The 23,609-nt window shown below is 44.8% G+C and overlaps 1 protein-coding gene across 2 annotated transcripts in view; it reads left to right on the forward strand.

The window, feature by feature from the left end:
• vps50 (VPS50 EARP/GARPII complex subunit) overlaps positions 1-23,609 on the forward strand; it is a 258,473-nt gene that overhangs the window by 23,284 nt on the left and 211,580 nt on the right. For both annotated transcript variants that reach the window (XM_072509012.1, XM_072509013.1), the window contains 2 exons: positions 16,340-16,462; positions 20,620-20,691. In XM_072509012.1, the coding sequence (XP_072365113.1) occupies positions 16,340-16,462; positions 20,620-20,691 (195 nt within the window). The remainder of the gene's footprint in view (positions 1-16,339; positions 16,463-20,619; positions 20,692-23,609) is intronic.

Here is a 23,609-nt window from a genome sequence, read left to right on the forward strand (position 1 = left end):
CTTAGGTCAGAGAAACAGTGGCCGCTGTTCGATTCTGGATCTATCGGGTTCGAAGGAATAACTGCTGCTCAGCTGGGCTCATCCGTCTGGTAGCGAGCGTTGAACTTGTACTTGCTTCTGGTGTTGCTGCAATTGGAGATGGTTGTGACCGGGGCGCCAGGACCAAGAGAGAGCGAACATGTGGCGGACTCTTCTTCTTATACTTGGGGGTTTTCGTGCTCTTTTGGACGGTCCTCCGGTTTGGGCCCCACTAATTGGGTGATCCCTGATCACTCCGTTCGATTCCTAACCAATAAGTGGGCAGGGATCTGGATGGCTGGGCGTGTCCCAAGCGGTCACTGACCCCGTTGTTTGAGTTTCTCTTGAACATGGAGTGGCGCCGAAATGTCTGGGACTGTCCCGGTTGCTCGAGTACCAGTCCTTTGTCTTGGTGAAGATGGGCCAACAAATGCTAATTGGCCCCATTAAAATGCTAATTGGACGGAGTTTCGATACCGTCTGGACTTCTTGCTTCCAAATATGCATTTCAGGCTCTGAGCCTGCCTGAGTCTTGGCTTGTCCATTTTACCCGCCAGGCTTTGCGAGTTTCTCTGTGCCTAGTTGGAAGTGGCCATTCCAGGTGGCTACAATGGGTTTGTCTGGGTTAAAGTGGACAAGTAAGGCCGATGATTGGGGACCTGTTTCCCTTGTGTGTAATGTCCTTGGGGTCTCCTACCATTTCATGTTCAGTGCAGTATTTTACTCCATCTCTGTTAACAAGCAGATTAATTTGAATGAAATTCTTGCAGCTGTGTGTGAAGTACTGTCCTCCTTGTGCTGTTCAATCTTTCTGGTGTTTGACACAGTGGACTGTTTCCTCCTCTCTTGTTCACCTCCATAGCAACACCCTTATTTGATTCCACTCCTACCTGCAGGATACTGTAATTGTGAAGCTTAACTTGTATATTTACGACACCAGGTTAAAGTCCAACAGGTTGGTTTCAAACACTAGCTTTCGGAGCACTGCTCCTTCCTCAGGTGAATCAGGAGCAGTGCTCCGAAAGCTAGTGTTTGAAACAAACCTGTTGGACTTTAACCTGGTGTTGTAAGACTTCTTACTGTGCTCACCCCAGTCCAACGCCGGCATCTCCACATCATTGTATATTTACAACAAATGTTAATCAAAGGGCAACTGATGATGTATCATCCAGGGTTTATTAGATGACAAACATTTCCCAAGTTGTGAGATCAGCTGCTCTAAAGCCAAATGTTGATGATTAAGGCTGTTGGTACCTTAGTCAGAGGCAGATGCAAAATCCATGCTAAGAGGATTGATTCCCTGCCTCTGGAAAGTATATGGCCTGTTTACTGAATATGGCTGTTTCTGGTGCTGCGTATAAAGAGGGCTTGAGGTTTGGTTGAGATTTGAGCAGTATTTTGCCTGGTATTGCCTAATTCTTGGGAGATTTTGCTGCCAGTGCTGTGGGAAATGTTACTTCTGCTGTATTCTTTTTATTCTGCTATGCTGTTTCAACTCTCCAGATGGCAGTATAGTATCAGCAATCAAAATTTGATCAACCTGCTGCAACGGCTAGACTTTGTAACCTGCAATATGGATTCAATTCCATCTATTTTAAACTATTGGTTGAACAAATTGGTTGACCATGTTGACACAAATGCACTGAAAGTACACAGTACTTTCAATATTTTACATTCTCTAATAGCATGTTCACTTTTTAAGCAGAGGCTAGATTTAGAGAAGTTTGCATATGATTCTCAAAATTTGTTTTCTTGCCAGCTTGAAAAGCTGTCCATTTTATTCAGTGGGTTTTTTTTAAACTCTTGTCTCGGGAGAGCTCCTCTGATTTCCATAAACAGTTATTAATGTTTCAGGTCAGTGACTTTTCAACAGATGAAAGGTCACTAACCTGAAACGTAACTCTTCTCTCTCCACAGATGCTGCAGACGATTTCCAACATTTTCTGTTTTCTTTTCGATTTTCTCTCTCTATTGTTGAAAGTATGGTACTTTGATGTTAGAATTCTAACAACTGAAGGGGTCCTCAGTGGAGCTCATACCTCTGACACGCTGTTAGCACATTGTTAGTACTTTATTGTAATAAGCCTTTTCCTTGATGTTTTTCCCTGGCTGTTTGACATTCTGTAAATACAAAGCTGCAAAAAGAAAATAAATGTTTTTTTATTAAGAGCTTCCATCTCGCCGAGGCGGCTCCACATCCAACAACCTGCTCTGAAATCTCTGTTCACGTTTTGACAGCTGTGAAAAATTGTACCACAGCAGCTGAGATAATCAACAACATTCAAATGAAAATAACCCACAACCTTCATAGATTTATAGACGTGTTGCACCACAGAAGGCAGCTATTTGACCTATTGTGTCCATGCCGGTTAACAAAGATCTGACTACACCAATCCCATTTTCCAGCGTTTGGCCATACCCTGGAGGTTAAAGAACAAAGAAAAGTACAGCACAGGAACAGGCCCTACGGCCCTCCAAGCCCGTGCCGACCATGCTGCCCGTCAAAACTAAAATCTTCTGCACTTCTGGGATCCGTATCCCTCTATTCCCATCCTATTCATGTGTTTGTCAAGATGCCCCTTAACGTCATTATCGTCCCTGTTTCCACCACCACCTCCGGCAGCAAGTTCCAGGCACCCACTACCCTCTGTGTAAAAAAAACTTGCCTCGTACATCTCCTCTAAACCTAGCCCCTTGCACCTTAAACCTATGCCCCCTAGTAATTGACCCCTCTACCCTGAGAAAAAGCCTCTGACTATCCACTCTGTCTATACCCCTCATAATTTTGTAGACCTCTATCAGGTCGCCCCTCAACCTCCGTCATTCCAGTGAGAACAAACCAAGTTTACTCAACCTCTCCTCATAGCTCATGCCCTCCATACCAGGCAACATCCTGGTAAATCTCTTCTGCACCTTCTCTAAAGCCTCCACATCCTTCTGGTAGTGTGGCGACCAGGATTGTACACTATACTCTCAAGTGTGGCCTAACTAAGTTTCTATACAGCTGCAACATGACTTGCCAATTCTTATACTCAATGCCCCAGCCAATGAAGGCAGGCATGCCGTATGCTTTCTTGACTACTTTCTCCATCTGGGTTGCCCCTTTCAGTGACCTGTGGACCTGTACACCTCGAGCTCTCTGACTGTCAATACTCTTGAGTGTTCGACCATTCACTGTATATTCCCTACCTGCATTAGACCTTCCAAAATGCATGACCTCACATTTGTCCAGATTAAACTCCAAATGCCATCTCTCCACCCAAGTCTCCAAACGATCTAAATCCTGCGGTATCCTCTGACAGTCCTCATCGCTATCCGCAATTCCACCAACCTTTGTGTCGTCTGCAAACTTACTAATCAGACCAGTTACATTTTCCTCCAAATCATTTATATATACTACAAAGAGCAAAGGTCCCAGCACTGATCTCTGCGGAACACCGCTAGTCACAGCCCTCCAATCAGAAAAGCACCCTTGCATTGCTACTCTCTGCCTTCTATGACCTAGCCAGTTCTGTATCCATCTTACCAGCTCACCCCTGATCCCTTGTGTCTTCACCTTTTGTACCAGTCTGCCATGAAGGACCTTGTCAAAGGCCTTACTGAAGTCCATTTAGACTATATCCACTGCCCTACCTGCATCAATCATCTTTGTGATTAAATGAATATCTAAACACTTCTTCAATGTTTCTAGAGTTTCTGACTCAATCACCTTTTCAGGCATTGAGTTCCAGACTTTCACCACACTCTGGGTAAAAATGTTTCTTCTCAACTTCCCTCTTAACCTTCTACCTCTAAGCTTAAATCCATGCCTCCTGGTTATTGACCCCTTTACTAATGGAAAAATGTGTCTGCCTATCCACCCTATCTATATCTCTCAAAATCGTATACACCTTTGCCAGGTCTCCTCTCATGGTCCAAGGAAAACAGCCCCATCCGATACAGTCACTCATCTTAGTTCAGACCTTGAAGCTGTCAACCATCTTCACCTCTGCCCCGTTGATGCAGACAGGGGTGTGTACGATACTTTGCTTCCTGAAGTCAATGACCTGTTCTTTAGTTTTGCTGACACTGAGGGAGAGATTGCTGTCGTTACACCACTCCACTCGGTTCTCTATCTCCCTCCTGTATTCTGATTCATCGTTGTTCGAGATCTGACCCACCACAGTCGTGTCGTCAGAAAACTTGTAGATGGAGTTGGAGCCACGTTTTGCCATGCAGTAGTGTGTGTATAAGGAGTATAGTAGGGGGGCAAGTACGCAGCCTTGCAGGGCCCCAGTATTGAGGACTATCGTGGAGGAGGTGTTGTTTATCCTTACTGATTGTGGTCTATGGGTCAGAAAGTCGAGGATCCAGTTGTAGAGGGGGGAGTCAAATCCTAGGTTTTGGAGCTTTGATATGGGCTTGGCTGGGATTATGGTGTTGAAGGCGGAGCTGTAGTCAATGGAGTCTGATGTTGGAGTCATTGTTGTTGAGATGCTCCAGGGATGTGTGTAGGGCCAGGGAGATGGCACCTGCTGTGGACCAGTTGAGGCGGTATGCGAATTGCAGTGGATCTAGGCATTCTGGAAGTATGGAGTTTATGTGCCTCACGACCAACCTCTCAAAGCACTTCATTATGATCAAGGTCAAGGCCACCGGACGGTAGTCATTGAGACACGTTGCCTGGTTCTTCTTTGGCACTGGTATGATGGTGGCCTTCTTGAAGAAGGTGGGGACCTCGGAACGAAGGGAGAGGTTGAAGATGTTCGCGAACACATGTGCCAGCTGGTCCGCGCAGTAACAGAGTGCATGACCAGTGACCCCGTCAGGACCCGTTGCCTTTCAAGAAGGTTGATCTGACTTCGGAAGCTGTGACGGTGGATGTGTCCAGGGCTGCTGGGGCAGTGGACAGTGATTTGGTGGTTTCCTGCTTGAACCGAGCATAGAATGCATTGAGTTCATCGGGGAGGGATGCGCTGCTGCCGGAGAGTCTGCTTTGCTTCGCTTTGTAGCCCGTTATGTTGTTTAAACCTTGCCACAACCGACAAGAGTCCGTGACATTAGTCTGGGACTCTAGCTTGGTCTGATATTGTCTCTTGGCATCCCTGATGGCTTTGCGGAGGTCGTACCTGAATTTCTTGTACAGGGCAGCGTTGCCTGACTTCAACGCCTCAGACCTGGCCTTCAGTAGGGAGTCAATCTCCCGATTAAACCATGGTTTCCAGTTGGGGAACATATATACTACTATCTTTGGCACACAGTCTTCTACACATTTGCTGATAAAGTCTGTGACGGTGGTGGCATACTCGTTTAGGTTGGTCACTGAGTACTTAAAGATGGACGAATCCACTGACTCCAAGTAGTCACATAGGAACTCTTCTGTTGCCTTGGGCAAGCACTGCACGATCCACTTAACCGGATGCTCATGCTTAAGTTTCTGCTTGTATGCCGGGAGCAGGAGCACCGTCTTATGATCCGATTTTCTGAAGTGCGGTGGGAGGATGGATCGGTAGGCGCCCTTGATTTTTGTGTAGCAGTGCTCAAGAGTGTTGCCTCCCCTGGTGGGATAGGAGATGTGTTGGTGGACAATTCGTCAAGCGCCTTCTTCACTTCCACTTGGGGTGGGATGTATACCATTGTGATAATGGCTGAAGTGAACTCCTGTGGAAGGTACTGCGGGCGTCACTTCATCGATAGGTATTCCAGGTCTGCGGAGCAGAAGGTCACCAGGATCGACTCATTCGAGCACCAGGAAATAGCTGAAGGCACTGGATACTGCAAAGGCTATGAGCCATGACAATGTTCTTGTAAAAGTCCTGATGTTTTGTGCTCTGGACCTTGCTATGCCCCCAGCCAAACTGTTCCAGTACAGCTGCAACACTGCCATCTACCTGGCAATGTGGAAAATGTACACACACAGCAGGACAAATCCAACCTGACAATTTGTCAGTCTACTCTCGATCATCAGTAAAGTGAAGGAAGCGGCCATCAACAGCACTTGCTCAGCAATAACTTGTTCACTGATGCTCAGTTGGGGTTCCACCAGGGCCATTCAGCTCCTGACCTCATTACACCTTTGGATCAAATATGGATAAAAGAGCTAATGTCCTTAACATTGAGGCTACATTTGACTGAGTATGGCATCAAGGAGCCCAAGCAAAACTGGAGTCAATGAGAATCGGAGGAAAACTTGCCTCTGGTTGGAGTCATACCTAGCACAAAGGAAGATGTTTGTGGCTGCTGGAGGTCAAACATCTCCAGGACATCACTGCAGGAGTTCCTCAGGGTATTGTCCTAGCCCCAACTATCTTCAGATGAATTCATCAATGACCTTACTTTCATGATAAGATCAGCAGTTGGGTTGTTTGCAGGCGATTGCACAATATTCAGTATTATTTGTGACTTCTCAGATACTGAAGCAATACATGTCCAAATGCAGCAAGACCTAGACAGTATCCAGGCTTGAGTTGACCAGTGGGAAGTGACATTTGCACCACAAGTACCAGGAAATGACCATCTCCAACAAGAGTGAATTTACCTATTGTCCCTTGACATTACCATCGCTGAATCTCCCCCACTATCAACATCCTAGGGGTTTCCATTGACGAGAAACTAAACTGGAATAGCTGTATAAATGCTGGGACTTTTGCAGGAATAACTCACCATTTGACAGTGCAAAGTTATTCACCACTTATAAGGCACGAGTCAGGATCGTCATGAAATACTGTTCACTTGCATGGATGACTCCCAACAACACCAGAATCCTGACACCATCCAGGACACAGCAGCACACTTGATTAGTATCCCATTCACCTTACACGTTCCCTCCCTCCACCACCACTGATGCACAGTGGCAGCAGTGTGTGCCATCTAACACAATGCACTGCAACAGCTCACACAGGCTCCTCCGGCAGGACCTTCCAATCCCGTGACCTTTACTACCTAGTATTACGATCCCGAACCAGACTCCCAACAGTTGCTAGGATACTGGACAGAAATCCCACTATTTTATTTAATTTGTACGACTGTGAGGAAAGGATACTTCACTCCAGGAGTGACCTTTACTACCTAGTATTACGATCCCGAACCAGACTCCAACAGTTGCTAGGATACTGGACAGAAATCCCACTATTTTTAATTTGTACGACTGTGAGGAAAGGATACTTCACTCCAGGAGTGATTTCACACACACAGAAGGATACGGTATATTAAAATGAACTTTATTACTAGCACGGTTATTAATAATATTAATAACTTTAACTTATAAATACAAAAAGCTTTTAATTGCCAGTTAAACAATGCTCTATTCAATACAATGACACAATAACCCTCAACTTGCTGTTCTTATTTCCACTCAAACAATACCCATCTCAAATCAAAATACAAATTTAAATACAAGACAAACCGGTTCCCATGACCTGAACACACTGCAAATTTTAAATACTGCAAAGATATCAAACTCATTTAATATCAATAATTCAAATTTAAATACAGTGAGCAGAATACTTGCTGTAAAGAGACATCTTGGACAAACCACTGAGAAAGCAATATCTTTCAGGAACAAGCTGCAGATTCTTGCCAGTCTCAACTTATTGTTGAAACTGCCGATCCTCTTCACAGGCAAATCTTTAACTCACTGTTTTGAGATCAGCTGCTTCTGATCTGTCCCCAGTCAAATCTTTAATTGAACTGTATGGAAATAAGCTGCTCGTCTGTCTACAGACAGACCTTTAACTGAACTGTATTTAGAGCAGCTGTTTGACTTCTGTTCACATCTCAATCTAAAACTACACTGAAATCTCAACATCTGACTGCTTCAGCCCTGGATCCTCCCATTAACTATCTTATCTCACCAAGCTGAACGCAATGTCTCTTAATTATCTACTCCCCATGAGTTAATACAGGAAAAAGCTCATTATGCTGCTTTAATTGCACTTTTTGTAGCCCAAAGCCTGGCTGCCTTGCTAACCCGGATGTTTAAAAATACTACTGCAGCAGTCGTGTACACACTAACTCAGACTTTTAACCCTTACTGCACTGAATACATATAATACAACATATTTAAAATTCATACATTCATCACACTAGAAGGTCAAGTGTAGCAGATTAATGGGACTCTCACCACTTGCAAGTTCCCCTGTCCTCCAGTCACATGAAATTCTGACCTGGAACTTTATCACCATTTCTTCACTGTCATAGAATCGAAATCCTGGAACTCTCTTCCTAATAGTTTATTTTGGTGGGGGGGGGGGGGGAGAAAGAGAGGAGAGACCTGATTTATCTCCTCGAGGAATACAAGGTCCCCTGCTGGTGGGCAGATGTCCATAGACAACCCTTCTAAATCAGCCTGGATTGGGACCGGCAGGATCGGTAGTCCAGGTTGGGGCCTATGTGCTGTATGCCGCGAGTCATGGAATAAGACTCGCAACGGTGCGGCACTTTGCCTCTCAGGAACCGTGGTGGCCGGGTGCGCCAGAATCGACAGCAAACATGTCACCCTAGTCAGGTAACACAAGTGATGGCACCTAAGGTAGCCCCAATTAAGGTAACCCTCCAATGAACAGCCACCTTTTGGATATGGAAATAGATACGGGGCTGGTGTCTCAGTCGTTAGACAAATGTTTTGTGAAAATTAGTTTGGGGGTCCAGCACCTGAGCCTGAAGGGCACTAAAGCATGGCTGGCGACTTATACCAAAGAACCATTGACAATTGTTGGGACAACGGTGACCCCGGTTACCCATAGAACATTGGACAACTATTAATTTAATTGCCACTTGTGGTGGTGCAGGGCCCAAACCTATTCTTCTGGGCCATGACTGGTTACGGAGACTTGGCCTAGATTGGCAATAGATCTTTAGAATGTTGAGGTCCTGGAAAAATACCCAGAAGTCTTCCAGGAAGGCCTATGGAAGATAAAGGAGGCTACGGCTAAAATCTATGTCGACCCGGACGCCCAACCCAAATATTTTAGGGCATACCTGGTTCCATATGCCCTGCTTTCAAAGGTAGACAATGAGCTGAGCTGGCTGCGGTACTTGAGGATTATATGCCCAATCCAATTCGCAGAGTGAGCTGCACCAGTGGTCCTGGTGCCGAAGCCAAGGCTGTCCACTTGTATGGCGACTATAACATGACGGTCACAAGGCCTCTCATTTGGACAGGTAACCGGCGTCACGGACTCCTCAGCGATAGATACCATGGTTTTGTGAAAGGGAGGTTGTGCCTCACTAACTTGATTGAGTCTTTGAGGAGATGACAAAGATTGATGAGGGGATGGCGGTGGATGTTGTTTACATGGACTTCAGTAAAGCCTTTGACAAGGCGCCTCATGGCAGACTGGTACAAAAGGTGAAGGCACATGGGATCAGAGGTGAGGTAGCAAGATTGTTACAGAACTGGCTTGGTCACAGCTTGTTGTTTGTCGTATACATAAACCGATTTGGAGGAAAATGTAGCTGGTCTGATTAGTAAGTTCACGGATGACACCAAGGTTGGTGGAGTGGCAGATAGTGTTGAGAATTGTCAGAGGATACAGCAGGACATGGGCTGGAGACTTGGGCAGAGAAATGGCAATGGAGTTTAATCCGGACAAATGTGAGGTAATGCATTTTGGTAGGTCTAACATAGAGATGAAGTATACCGTAAATGGCAAAACTCTTAGGAATATAGAAAGTCAGAGAGACCTGGGCATACAGGTCCACAGATCTTTGAAAGTGGCAACACAAGTGGACAAGGTAGTCAAGAAAGCTTATGGAATGCTTGCCTTCATTGGACGGGGCATTGAGTATGAAAATTGGCAAGTCATGCTCCAGTTGTGTAGAACCTTGGTAAGGCAGCACTTGGAATATTGCACACGATTCTGGCCCGCACACAACCAGAAGGATGTGGAGGCTTTGTAGAGGGTGCAGAGGAGGTTCACCAGGATGTTGCCTGGCCTGAAGGGTGTTAGCTATGTGGAGAGACAGAATAGACTCGGACTGTTTTCATTGGAATGACGGAGGTTGAGGGGCGACCTGATAGAGGTCTACATGATTGAGAGGCATGAATAGAGTGGATGGGCAGACACTCTTTCCCAGGGTGGAGGGTCAGTCACTAGGCGACATAGGTTTAAGGTCCGTTGGGCAAGGTTTGGAGGAGATGTGCTGGGCAGGTTGTTTACACAGAGGGTGGTGAGTGCCTGGAACGCATTGCCAGGGGAGGTTGTGGAAGCAGATACATTGACGGCGTTCAAAAGGCATCTTGACAAATACATGGATAGGATGGGTATAGAGGCATATGGCACTAGGAAGTGCTGAGGGGTTTGGCCAAGCGTGGTATGATGACTGGTACAGGTTTGGAGGGCAGAAGGGCCTGTTCCTGTGCTGTATTGTTGTTTGTTCTTAAATGCATAGCATAGACATTTGGTGAAGTATATGGAATGTAGCATTACCCAGTAGAGAAGATGCGTGGAAAGATCAGTTCAGTCCATAAGAGTGTCATTCATTGTGAGGTTCAATGCCCTTAGCTGACTCCCGCTGCCAATACAGCCCTTGTCCAAGCCAGTAGCAGATAAAGTTTTGTTGACACTGAATTTCATGTATACATCATTACATGTCATAGCTCTCAAATTCGTGCATGGATTCAAAAGGACCCGACATTGACAAAATTGCGCCACGTCACCCTACATGGGGGACTAAAGGGGAAGACCTCCAGAAGAGGTATCATGACCACCAGAAGCAGGACAGAAGGTCCAGGCCAGGGGACATAATATGCGTCCGGAAATTTGGGGATGGCGTCTGGTAGATACTGGGGACCATAGTGGAGAAGACATGTCCAATTTCCTATGTGGTCGAAACTAGAGAACGGACAGTACACAAGCATGTGGACCATCTCAAAGTCAGGGAGCCCACACCTGAGCTTGCCCAACCAGATGAATCGGTCCCTTGCCCACCTTACCTCCCATCTGTGAGCCAGGGAGCACAACTCCAGGGACCGGGGCCGAGGTCTCATGAGATGGAACACACTACATCAGATAGGGTTGCGAACTCCTCAATATATTTGGTGGACAGTACTGTCAGGGCGGGCCTCCGACAGGACTCCTCCGACGGTCAGCACGAAGATGACACTCCCCGACACATTATGTACCTCCCGATCCAGCTCCACAAAGGTTGGAAGCACAACCATGGGCAAAACGGAAAAAGACCTTCTCTGCATCCAGCAACAGAGAGACCTATGACTTCAGGAGGAGGGATGTAATAACCCTCGCTAGACTCATGGGGGCTCGTGGAATATGAACTGTCCTGCTGATGGGTGGAAGCCCATCCTCTGGGACTCATAGAATCAACCCTTAAAAACTGGCCCGATTGGGACCGGCAGGATCGGCTGACCCGGTTGGGAATTGTGCTTTATACTGCGTTATACTGCGACCTTTTCCTTTGGCTTAAAATAAACTGCCATTTTGATTCACTATCTCTGGTCTCTTGAGCTTCTATAAATGAGAAATAAATGCTGGCTTAGCCAGTGATAGCTACATCCCATGAATGACTAAAGAAAAAGAAACATCAGACGTGCAACAGCAAAGACCTATGGAACATGAATAAAGAGGCGAGCTGTCATCACGGTCATCTCAATCAGCTTAAATTGCCGATCCAGACCCGTAGGGGGGGAAAAGGAGCATAATAATAATAATAATATAATAATTATTATTATATTTTATTGTCACAAGTATGAAGTTCCTTTGAAAAGCCCCTAGACGCCACATTCCAGCGCCTGACTGGGTAAGCTGGTACGGGAATTGAACCTGCCCTGCTAGCCTTGTTTTGCATTACAAACCAGCTGTCTAGCCCACTGAGCTAAACCAGGATGAGCATTCCAACTGGGTGCCTCATGCCAAAGGTCAAGGAGCATCTATTGATGATCTGGATGGATGGATGGTTGGAGATTTAAGGGCGAGTCTGACATGTCTAGTTCTGTGAATGAACTTTGTCAGAATTCACAGTAATGAAGCAGATGTATCATTCATCTGCTGGTCAAAACCTAGAAGCATTGCTAAGAAATGCTGTACTCGATCATGCAAGAACACAAATCTTCGAAGAAAAAACACACTGAATGGTACAGAACCTTCATATGTTCAATTAATATACTTTTGAAGTACATTTCTCCATTATTAAGAAAGCCCTAATAATGCACTTCGAAAATCATAGTTTGATCTGACAGATTCAGGTGCTTTTACGAATGGGAATTTATGTTTGACAAATTTGAGAGTTTTGAGGATGTAACTATTGGGTGGACTATAAGAGTCCTTCCTGTTATTTCCTTTGTTCCCATTTCTTTTATGTTATTTTATTTTGGACCATGGACCCAAAATCGGAATGCATCTTTAAGCAGAAGACTCTAGTTTGAAGCCACCTGCTTCTCAGGATGCTGTGTTCCCAGGTTTTGTTTATGGAGAGACGAGGCCAGACTCCTTAGTAATGACTGGATCTTAGGAACCAGGATTGGAGGGAGTCTGATCGATTGGTTGGCTGGCCACCGGTGGGTTGGCCAGGAACCGTATTCGGCCTGACAATGGTCAGTGATTGGTTTTTGCGTGATGCTTTCTGAGAGAACAAAGCAGAAGCATACAGACCTTGGGAGTGAAAGGAATATACTCTCTCCCTCTCTCTCGCTGAAGTGCTTTATTGTTCTGAAAGCAGTGAGTACCCGGCACATCCTTTGCTGTGAACTTGGAATGATGCTGAGTCTGCAGAGAAAGTAGACCCACTTGCCAGAGGAAACCATCACAAGCCTAGATGGAAGAAGTATCAAAATGAAAGCTGAACTTCAGAAAACACTAATCCCACTGCGCGTTGCGCGCTCGCGCACGTGTGTGTGTGTGTGTGTGCGAGCACCTATATTAGATAAAGAGGATAATGTACAATGCTTACAATATAAGGTGCGGAGACAAATAAAGAGTTGCACGTTAAGTAAGTAGCAACAGTGTAGCAGATGGAGTATAATTAAGGGAATTGAGAGGTCGTCCCCCTTGAAGAATAGAAAAGCAGAATATTTTTAATAGATGTAAAACCGGTGAATGTTGATGTTCAGAGAGACTTGGGTATACACAAAGAAACCCACAAATTTAGCATGCAGGTATAGTAAACAATTGGGAAGGCTCATGACATGTTGCTATTTATTACAAAGGGATTGAAGCACACGAATAATGAAGCCCTCCTACAATTGTAATGGGGTTTTCATAAGACTAGATCTGGAGTACTGTGCTGTTTTGATCTCCATCTTTAAGGTAGAATATCCTTGCATTGGAGACAATGCAGCGAATGTTCACTAGATTTGTACCTGGGGTGAGAGGATTGTCCAATGATGAGAGGTTGTGCAAATTGGGTCTAAACTCTGTAATTTAGAAAAAACATGGTGATTTCTTTGAGAAGGGATTCGTCAGGAAAGTTCTGTCCCCCAAGTGGGGAATCTGAAGCACAGTACATGGTCTCAGAATAAGGGTAGATCATTTAGGACTTGGACGAGGACAAATTTCTTCACTTAGAGTGGTAAATCTTTGGAATTTCGAAGAGTCTTGTCGATTTACCTGAGTTCAACATATTTCAAGATGAGTGGACAGATTTTGGTATCTTGGAGAACCAGGAGATCTGGGTGGGGAATATGCTGGAAAGTGGTGTTTAATGCCGATGATTAGTCATGATTGTATCAAATGGTGGACAGGCTCGAGGGGACAGATAGTCTACTGCTATTTCTTGCGTTCTTTTTTTTTTAAATCAGCCAGTTTTGTAGCTGGAGTTGTAGTCCACTGATGTATTTATGGTGAACATGTGTACAGAAAATGAAATGAAAATCGCTTATTGTCACAAGTAGACTTCAATGAAGTTACTGTGAAAAGCCCCTAGTCGCCACATTCCGGCGCCTGTTCGGGGAGGCTGGTACGGGAATTGAACCGGAATTGAACGGACATTGAGCCTGCCCTGGTCTGCTTTAAAAGCCAGTGATTTAGCCCAGTGTGCTAAACCAACCCCAGATGTTGGATGAATACAGGCTCTTTTCAATCAAATTACTCGAATTACTGTCAATATTTTTAAAAGGATTGCACTTTACTCGCCAAATTTAAGTTGCATCATGAACTCATTCTTTTTGTTCTGTGAAACAATTATCAGCCTAAATTCATTGATCACTCATTAATTCATATGCCAAATATTTGATTCTTACCATGGTTGAGCAGGAATATAGTTTTTAGGTTTAATAATTTATTGAAGAATAGGAAACATGTTTAAGAAGCTTTGGATTTAATTAAGAGCCAAAAATATAGCACAAGGACCGTATTCATGATTTTTTTTCCGTTTGGCAAGTGTGCCAAGTTTCAAAGGGAACGACAGGTTCTACTGCATGAGAAAAGTGGTACCCATTGGTTGACAACTCTGTTCTGTTAAGAAACCTACACATGTACTTAATACTTAGCCTGAATGTTTGACTACAAGATGCATATTGACAATTGTTTTATCTTTCTGAATTTGTATAGTAAATTTATTTTGATTTTTCAAAACCCGTGGGGTGTTGTGGTTTTATTCATGTAGTAATCATTTAGATACTCAAAATTCATCTGTTTTAAACAAAACGTTATTGGTCATTAACCAAATCTCCCCTCAAGACCAAGGTATGGCCATGGATCATAACAGTTCTGATCGGTGGAGATAGAACATAGAATCCTTCCAGTGCAGAAGGAGGCCCATCGAGACTGCACCGACCCTATGAAAGAGCAACCCACCCAGGCCCAATGCTTTTACGCGTAACTCCTCCTAGGGGCAATTTAGCATATCCAATCAACCTAACCACATCTTTGGACTGTGGGAGAAAACCGGAGCATCCAGCGGAAACCCTTGCAGACATGGAGAGAATATGCAAACTCCACACAGACAGTCACCTGAGGAAGGAATTGAACCCGGGCCTTTGCGTTGTGAGGCAGCAGTGCTAACCACTGAGCCACCATGCCGCACCTGCTTGTTGCCAAGGCGAATGAACCAGAGAGCTATTGTGCCCTATACTTTACGTCAGGACCTATTTCTTTTTCCTGCAGTACACAGGCGTACATCCCAATGACTGGCGGATCATATCAAATAGCATGTCTCTTTGGTTGTTTGCAATAATAATCTTTATTGGTGTCAAATGTAGTCTTATATCAACAATGCAATGAAGTTACTGTGAAAATCCCCTAATGGGCAGAGTAATGATCATACACAATCAACCTGTGCTTGCAAAACTCAGAACACAATGTTAAACTTTAGATGCAATTCCACAAGTGAGCAGCACTTCATGGAATCATAGAATTTACAATGCAGAAGGAGGCCATTCGGCCCATCGAGTCTCTACCGACCCTTGGAAAGAGCACCCCATCTATACCCACACCTCGACCCTATTCCTGTAACCCAGTAACCCCACCTAACCTTTCAGACATTAAGAGACAATTTATCATGACCAAGCCACTTAATCTGCACATCTTTAGACTGTGGGAGGAAACTGGAGCACCCGAAAGAAAAAACACGCAGACACTGGGAGAAAGTGAAAACTCCACACAGACAGTCAGTGTCCCTGACACTGTGAGGCAGCAGTGCTAACCACCGTGCCACCCAATACATTGCAGAATAATACAGTGTGCAATGAATTACTTTAACAATCAATTTAAGATTATCAATTGGACTCTCAATACAGCATACTTAGGCTTGCTTGAAGCCATATATGTTCATACGCAGGAACCTTTTCTTTTCAGGCACCAGGAATATGTCCAGATATTATATTTCACTTTTTTTTGAATAAACAAAAGTAAGGAGGATAATTGCTACTTGGTGCATTTACCAAGGCAGTGTCTTTACTGTTGAAAGCTGACTTGAAAACCAATCAGCATCCCTTTAGTTCTGCAGGGTACATAGTTGCTCCTTTTGAAATTTGGCATTCTTGTGTCTATCTTGATGAGTGCAAGATGAAAAGTTTCAACAGCATGTCTTTCTTCAGACATCTGTGCTAGCAAGCAACAATTTATGCCGGTATTCATTCTGTAGCTATGAGATATATCCTCTGTTTCTTTATATGAAAGCTAATTAAAATGGAAGAGAATCCATCTCTACTAAAGGCTTGTGAAAGCATTCTTCAACCACAAATTAAACTCCAAAAGCAGTGAAATTCATTTTTTTGTTTAAACCTAGAATAATTTAATGAATACAAAATTCAACAGAATTAGTTACCTTGATCTGAATTTTTACATGCAGTAGAAATTAGTTTTATTTCTTGGTTATAAATACAGGTAATCTTGTAGTGATATACATGTATCTCCTTGCAAAATGTGTTTCTACTTTTTTAATTCAGGAGGAGCTAAGAGAATTAAGAGAAATTCCCAGTGACCCTCAAGCGGAGCAAGAAATCATTAATAGCATTGAAGAAATTTATTTCAGAAATGATTCATTTGATGCTGTGAACTATGAGCTGGAGGTAATGACTACAAGTTTATTTTCTCTTTTTTTCAATTGCACTTCAGTTGAAGATACACAAGCAGCTTTTGGTTTCCCAAGGAGTATACAATTCTAACCCAAACCCATCTATCTGAAAATTGATAGGATTAAGCGCAATGCTGCTTTCATACCCCACCTGATATTTCTCTCCATTGGAGTAAAGGTGGGTCAAAATTATCCCCAAAGCTTTGACGGAACACGGTACTGAGATTCACTTTTGGCTTATTTTTTCTGAGCTTGGATGCTATTATTTTAAAAATGACATGCTAATTGAAATTAAAGATAACCTTTTTATTATCTTGGGAAGGCGAGATTCATAGATTAGATGGTTGCAGTCAATGCAAACCTTCAACATTTAAAAAAAAAAAGTCTTTCAAAAATTTGTTTTCAGTTAAGGGGAAATTTAGTGTGGCCAATCCATCTACCCTGCACATGTTTGGGTTGTGGGGGTGAGACCCACGCAGGCACGGGGAGAATGTGCAAACTCCACACGGACAGTGACCCGGGGCCGGGACCGAACTCAGGTCCTCGGCGCCATGAGAGAGTTGTGCTAACCGCTGCACCAAATCTTATTCGATTTAACGTATGTTCGTCACTTGAACTGGTTTAAGAATGTGATGACTGGGTGAAGAGAAAACTTTAAATGTTTTCTGTTTATTGAATTTTCTAAGTCTTCCAGACAAACAGAACAAACGCAATATATGTCTGTAAGTGCTGCACTGAATCCCCTCAATTGAAAACTAAAATCTTTTTATTCTCCTCATTGTCAACATTTTCATCATATACACAACAAAAGACAAAACAGACAAAAAAAACCCCAAAAAAACAAATACCCAAAGAATCCCCCAAACAAAAGCCCCTCAATATACAGACCAAAACATCCACCCGTACATTATAGTTTAAAAAAATGAACAGTCAACCAGTAAACAGTATAATGCAAAACAACAATAACCCCGCACCACCCCACTAATGTTCGATGGCAACCAATTCACGAAAGTGCGTAATAAACAATCCTCATGAATTCATCCCCCTCAGCAAAAACTTCACCTTCTCGAGAGTCAGAAATTCAAGTAGATCCCCCTTCCGCCAAGCCGAGACACAGGATGAAGAAGCTGACCTCTGCCCCAACAGGACCCGCCTCTGGGTAATCAGAGGGATGAAGGCTAAAACATCTGCCCCTGCACCCACCTGCAGCTCGGGCCGGTCCAACACCCGAAAATGGCTTCTAGGCGCCCTGGATCCAAGTTCACGTGCAATACCCACAAGATGACACTTAAAAACCCTCCAGTGCTCCTCCAACTTCGGACATGGTTTGCGGGACTCGTCCCACATCACTCACATACGTCCTCCAATCCATCAAAGAGTCAGTTCATCCTCCCCCTCATGAGGTGCGCCGCATACACGACCTTCAGTTGCTTCCATTACCTCCTGTTCCCTCATCAATCTCTCCAGTGTGGCCCTGTCTTCCTCCTCCAGCCTCAGATACTCATCTGTCCAGGAACTCCTGCATCCCCTGATCCTCCCCCGGCGGCTCCGACCTATACAAATTTTCCTAAAATTCTTCAAACACCTTATTAATCTGGTATGGGGCCACCACCAATTTCCCTGTCCCCTCACGTACCTGGACAATTTCCCTCGCTGCCGTCTCCCTCCGAAGTTGGCCTGCCAGCATGAGCCCCGCTCTCCCACCCCCCCCCCCTACTCGTAAATTGCTCACCTCGCCCGCCTCAGTTGACACACCGCCTTCTCAGTGGACAACTGATCAAAGCTAGCCTGTAGCTCCCTCCCTCTGTCTAAAAGTGCCGGATCTGCATCCACTGCGTACTTCCTGTCCACCTCCAACATCTCTTTAAGACTTTGACGCTCTTCCCTCTCCTCTTTACCCACGTTGGTCTTAAACGATATCACCTCCCCCCTCACTACCATCAAGGCCTCCAATACCACCGCATGTGATACTTCCCGGTACAGTTAGCCCATGTACTCCTCAATCACCTCCCTTATCTTCTCACAAAAACTTTGGTCCCCCAACAACCCTACATCCATTTTCAACCCCGGTCTCTGCGTTACCCACTCCAGGACCGTGTCCACCCAATGCGGTGAGTGATGTGAGATCACTATCACCGAATACTCTGATCACCTAACCCCCGCCAACAGTGCCTTCCCGACTACAAAAAAGTCTATCAATACTCCCATTCCCTTGGGTGCAAGAACCTCCACGGGTTCCCTCATAAGCCCAGTCAGCGCCTTCGCCTTGGCTTCCCAGCCCTTCCTGAGCCTCACCTCATTTTTCACCTTCAGATGAGTCTCCTGTAGCATGACAACATTGGCCTTTAAGCTTTTTAGATGTGCAAACACCCTCGGTCTCTTCACTGCACCCCCCCTCCCCCCCACCCCCAATTCGCCATCATTATAACTCCGGACACTGCCCACCGGGCTTGGCCCGCCCCTCCCTTCGTTGCCATCGAATCCCCCCATCCACTTCTCTCGAAAACACCTCACCCAGTATCCTCCTAGGCCCATCATAACCTGTTCAACCAAGTTCCAAAGACTGCAGCCCCTCCCCCCACCACACTCCCGTTCACTAGCCAGCTTGAGCTTGCTAGTGTGGAGGCCTCTGTGCAGGCCCCCCCCCCCCACACCCCCCCACCCCATCTGGTCCCAGGAAAGCAAAGAAATCCCTTTCAAAAAACCAAACCCAGCACACAAACCCCAGAAAACCATCATTACAAAAAAAAAACCTACCTCCTACCTAATCCAAATAGGCAACTTCATCCCATTTAACACGTATAACAACATGAAATAAAAAAATAGAACTACATACAATCTTCCATTAACCCTACCCTCAGTCCAAGACCAATCTTCAGTCCTATTTCTCACTTCTGCCCCAGTCCTTCTGCCTTCACAAACAACTTTGCCGCTTCCATCATCTCAAAGTAAAGTCTCTGGAGTTGTAGGTCACCCTCAACCTAGCTGGGTACACTATGTCTCCTCGCCAACTCCACGGTTAAGTCCTGGTATATACGTATACCAGCCCCAGCCCACTGCACCTCCCGCTTCGCTTTGCCCAACTCGGGACCTTCTCCTTCACGTGATACCTATGGAAACAAATAATCAACACTCTTGGGCGTTTTGTTCGCCTTTGGTTTAGGCCTCAACAACCCATGAGCCCGATCCAGTTTGTACCGGGAGGGATCTTTGCCCTCCCCAACAGCTCCACCAACATCTTGGCAAAATAATCAGTCAGTCTCGGGTTCTCCACCTCTTCGGGCATGCCCCCACACCTCAGATTTCGCCGCCTAGATCTGCTTTCCAGGTCCTCCACCTTCGCTTGCAGCCCTTTGTTGGCCTCGACCACCCTCTGCAGCTCCTCACCCATCCAGGTGAGCTGATCGTTGTGTTGCGACAAGGTCTCCTCCACCCCTTTCAGTTTCTCACCCTGCTCCCACACCTCAGCCAATGCCTTTGATAACGCCACCTTCAACGAGACAACCGCCTCCTCCACAAGAACCTTTGATGCTGCCATCATCTCCTTCCTCATCACCTCCAAATGCTTTGCAAATTGCTTTTCAAATTCCACAACCGTCATCCTGGTCATCTTTTCTACTGTGAACAGTGAGGCCTCACCAACGACCCAGCCTCTGCCATCTTTGTAGTTCAGTAAGAAGTCTTACAACACCAAGTTAAGCAGTGCTCCAAAAGCTAGTGCTTTGAAACAAACCTATTGGACTTTAACCTGGTGTTGTAAGACTTCTTACTGTGCTCACCCCAGTCCAATGCCGGCATCTCCACATCATGGCTACCATCTTTGTAGTTGCCAAGCTTACCCTCTCACTCGATGGCGAACCTTCACTCACCCCCCTTCTTTACGGCGGCTTTCTTTTGGTTTTTGGACATCCCCCTCCTTCCTTCTGTCTTCCTGCATTTATTTAATGAAAAATTGCCCCTGGGACTGGTCATTAAATTTTTAAAATCAAGAGCCATCCAACGTGCAACTCCCTCCTACATGCCGCCACCGGAAGTCCCCCAAATCCCCCCAAAATTAACTTCAAGTACATTATTTTCCTATTGTAATGACTGATTGTTCATATATTTATTTTGGTAGGTGATTGAATTTGCTGGTTTCTTGTTTGTCCACAGAAACTCCCCACTGTTCTCAATCTACAAGACCTGGAAGAATACAGAGATAAACTGAAACAACAGCAAGCAGCCGTAAGTGTCCTCATTATTAATTATTGGTGGAAAATCAAGGTGACTGGTAGAAAACGAAGGCGAATCGCCACCGCACATGTTGTAGGCAACTCCTTGGTCTGAATCCAAAAGATGTGTGGGTTAGGTGGCTTGTTTATGCTAAATTGCCCCTCAGGTGTCCAAAGGTTAAGTGGAGGTATGGGGATAAGGCAGGATGGGTGGGTGGGGTGCTTTTTCGGAGCGTTGATGCAGACTCAATGGGCCGAATGGCCTCCTGCACTGTCAGGATTCTATAATGCATTTTCTCTCTGATGATGTATTCCACCAAAATGGAAGTCTGGAAGAGATGTGATGTAAGTTTGATAAATATCTCTATTTAGTTATAGGTGACCCTACTGAATCAGTTTATTCGCCTGGCATTGCATGTGGTTGGCATGGCTAACTTTCCTGTGGCAAATATGATTCGAGAGTCAGAGTGGTCTATTAATTGTTGACTAAAGATTTTTTTGTAGATAAGAATTTACTGTTGAAATTTTGGAAGATAATAATGGAATTCAAGAGTTTGACAATAGCTTTGCATTATAAGCAATAAGGTAAATTTTAAGAATTTTACTTCAATCATTTAGGAATTTTGTAAATGAACAAAAGTTTCATGCTGACCAATGGAAGGCACTTGCAAAGTTGAGAGCCTTTTGTTTCAAATTGTAAAGTTGTGTTTCGCAGCAAGGAAATTTTGCAAACAGTTGCTCCAGACTCATTTGGGTTGTAAAGAATCAAATTTCTGGATATATTTGAGACGCAGGATGTCAGTCAGCAGGTGGAAAATTAAGAATTTGGCTCTATGTTTGGCCTCTGTTCACTGTTTAGATTTTCCGATGGAAATATTTCTTGGTAGTAATATTTCTTTGTGAAGCTAGTAGTTGGTAAGTATGATGCCGCAAAACGGAGGGCAGCATAGTGGTTAGCACTGCTGCTTCAGTACCAGGGACCCAGATTCAATCCTGGCCTTGGGTGACTAATGGAATCAGAGAATTAAGAGTACGAAGGAGGCCATTCGGCCTATTGAATCTGCACCAGCCCTAGGAGAGAGCACCCTTCTTGAGCCCACGCCTCCACCGTATCACTGTAGCTCAGTAACCCCACCTAACCTTTTGGGCACTAAGGGACAATTTAACAGGGCCAGTCGAACTAACCTGCACATCTTTGGACTGTAGGAGGAAATCGGAGGACCTGGAGGACACCCACGCAGACACGGGGAGGAAGTGTAAACTCCACACACACATCCGGGGCCGGAATTGAACCCAGGTCCCTGGAGCTGTGAGGCAGCAATGCTAACCACTGTACCACTGTGCTGCCTATCTATCTGTGTGGAGTTTGCACTACTCCTATTTCTTGTGTTCTTTATTTTTGTTCAGTCTGAAATATACTCAACGAATGAGCATCCAAAGCCCTCTGGGGTCAAGAGTGCAAAAGATTCACGAATTTGAGTAAATAAATTTCTTCTCATCTTAATCTTAAATGGCTGACCCCTTATTCTGAGACTTGACCCCATGTCCTAGACTCCCCATCCAGGGAAACATCTTTCCAACATGTACCCTGTCAAGCCTCTTTAAGAATGTTATATGTTTCAATTAGAATAGTTCTCATTCTTTTAACCTCTAGGGAATATAGGCCTAGTATACCCAGCCCCTGCTCATCGGAAGGAGCCCAGCAAACCTTTGTTGCAATCCCTCTCAGCCATGCATATCTTAGGTGAGGAAATCAAAAACTGTGCACTACTTCTGATGTGGTCTCACCAAGGACCTATGCAATTGTAGCATGATTTCTTTACCCAATCTCGTCATGATAAAAGTTAACATCCCATTTGCCCTCGGAATTGCTTGTTGTACTTGTCTGTTAACTTCGTGATTTACAAGACCACATCAACTCCTCTGAATACCAACATTACCTAGTCTCTCATTTAAAAAAAAAAAATGCTTTTCTATTCTTCCTATGATAGTGGATAATTTCTCACTTCTCCACATCCTATTCCAACTGCCATATTCTTGCGCGCACACTCATTTTGTCCTTATCCCATGACAACCTCTTGCGTCCTTGTAGCTTTGAATAGAATTCCTACAGTGCAGAAGGAGGCCATTTGATCCATCAAGTCTGTACCAACCCTCTGAAAGAGCAACCTACCTACGCCCATCCCTCCTTAGCCCCATCTAACCTGCCTGCACACCTTTGGACACTTGAGGGACAATTTAACATGGCCAATCTACGTAACCTGCACATCTTTGGACTGTGGGAGAAAACTGGAGCACCCAGAGGAAACCCACGCAGACACTGGGAGATAGTGCAAACTCCACATAGTCACTCAAGGCCAGAATTGAACCTGGATCTCTGGTGCGGTGAGGCAGCAGTGCTAACCACTGCCACCGTGCTGCCCAATATTATATTTATATATATATATAATATATATATAAACATATATAAACATTGACACATTACACTCAGTCCCTTTATCTAAGTTATTGACATAGATTGTAAATAACTGAGGCCCATATCAAAATCAGAATGGCTGCTTGGCTGAGGTGAGGAAGGCTGCCACCTGTGCAACTGTACCCTATCCTGAGATGTTATTAATTAATGTTTATTATTGTCACAAGTAGGCTTACATTAACACTAATGAAGTTACTGTGAAAATCCCTAGTCGCCACTCTCCGGCACCTATTCGGGTACACTGAGGGAGAATTCAGAATGTTCAATTCACTTAACGAGTACGTCTTTCAGGACTTGTGGGAGTAAACTGGAGCACCTGGAGGCAGCCCATGCAGACACTGAGAACGTGCAGACTCCGCACAGTTACCCAAGTGGGAATCGAACCCAGGACTCTGGTGCTGTGAAGCAACAGTGTTAACCACTGTGCTACCGTGATGCCCCTGTTGCTTCAGGAG

This window comes from Scyliorhinus torazame, chromosome 6 (genome assembly GCF_047496885.1).
Source record: "Scyliorhinus torazame isolate Kashiwa2021f chromosome 6, sScyTor2.1, whole genome shotgun sequence".
Lineage (NCBI taxonomy): Eukaryota > Metazoa > Chordata > Chondrichthyes > Carcharhiniformes > Scyliorhinidae > Scyliorhinus > Scyliorhinus torazame.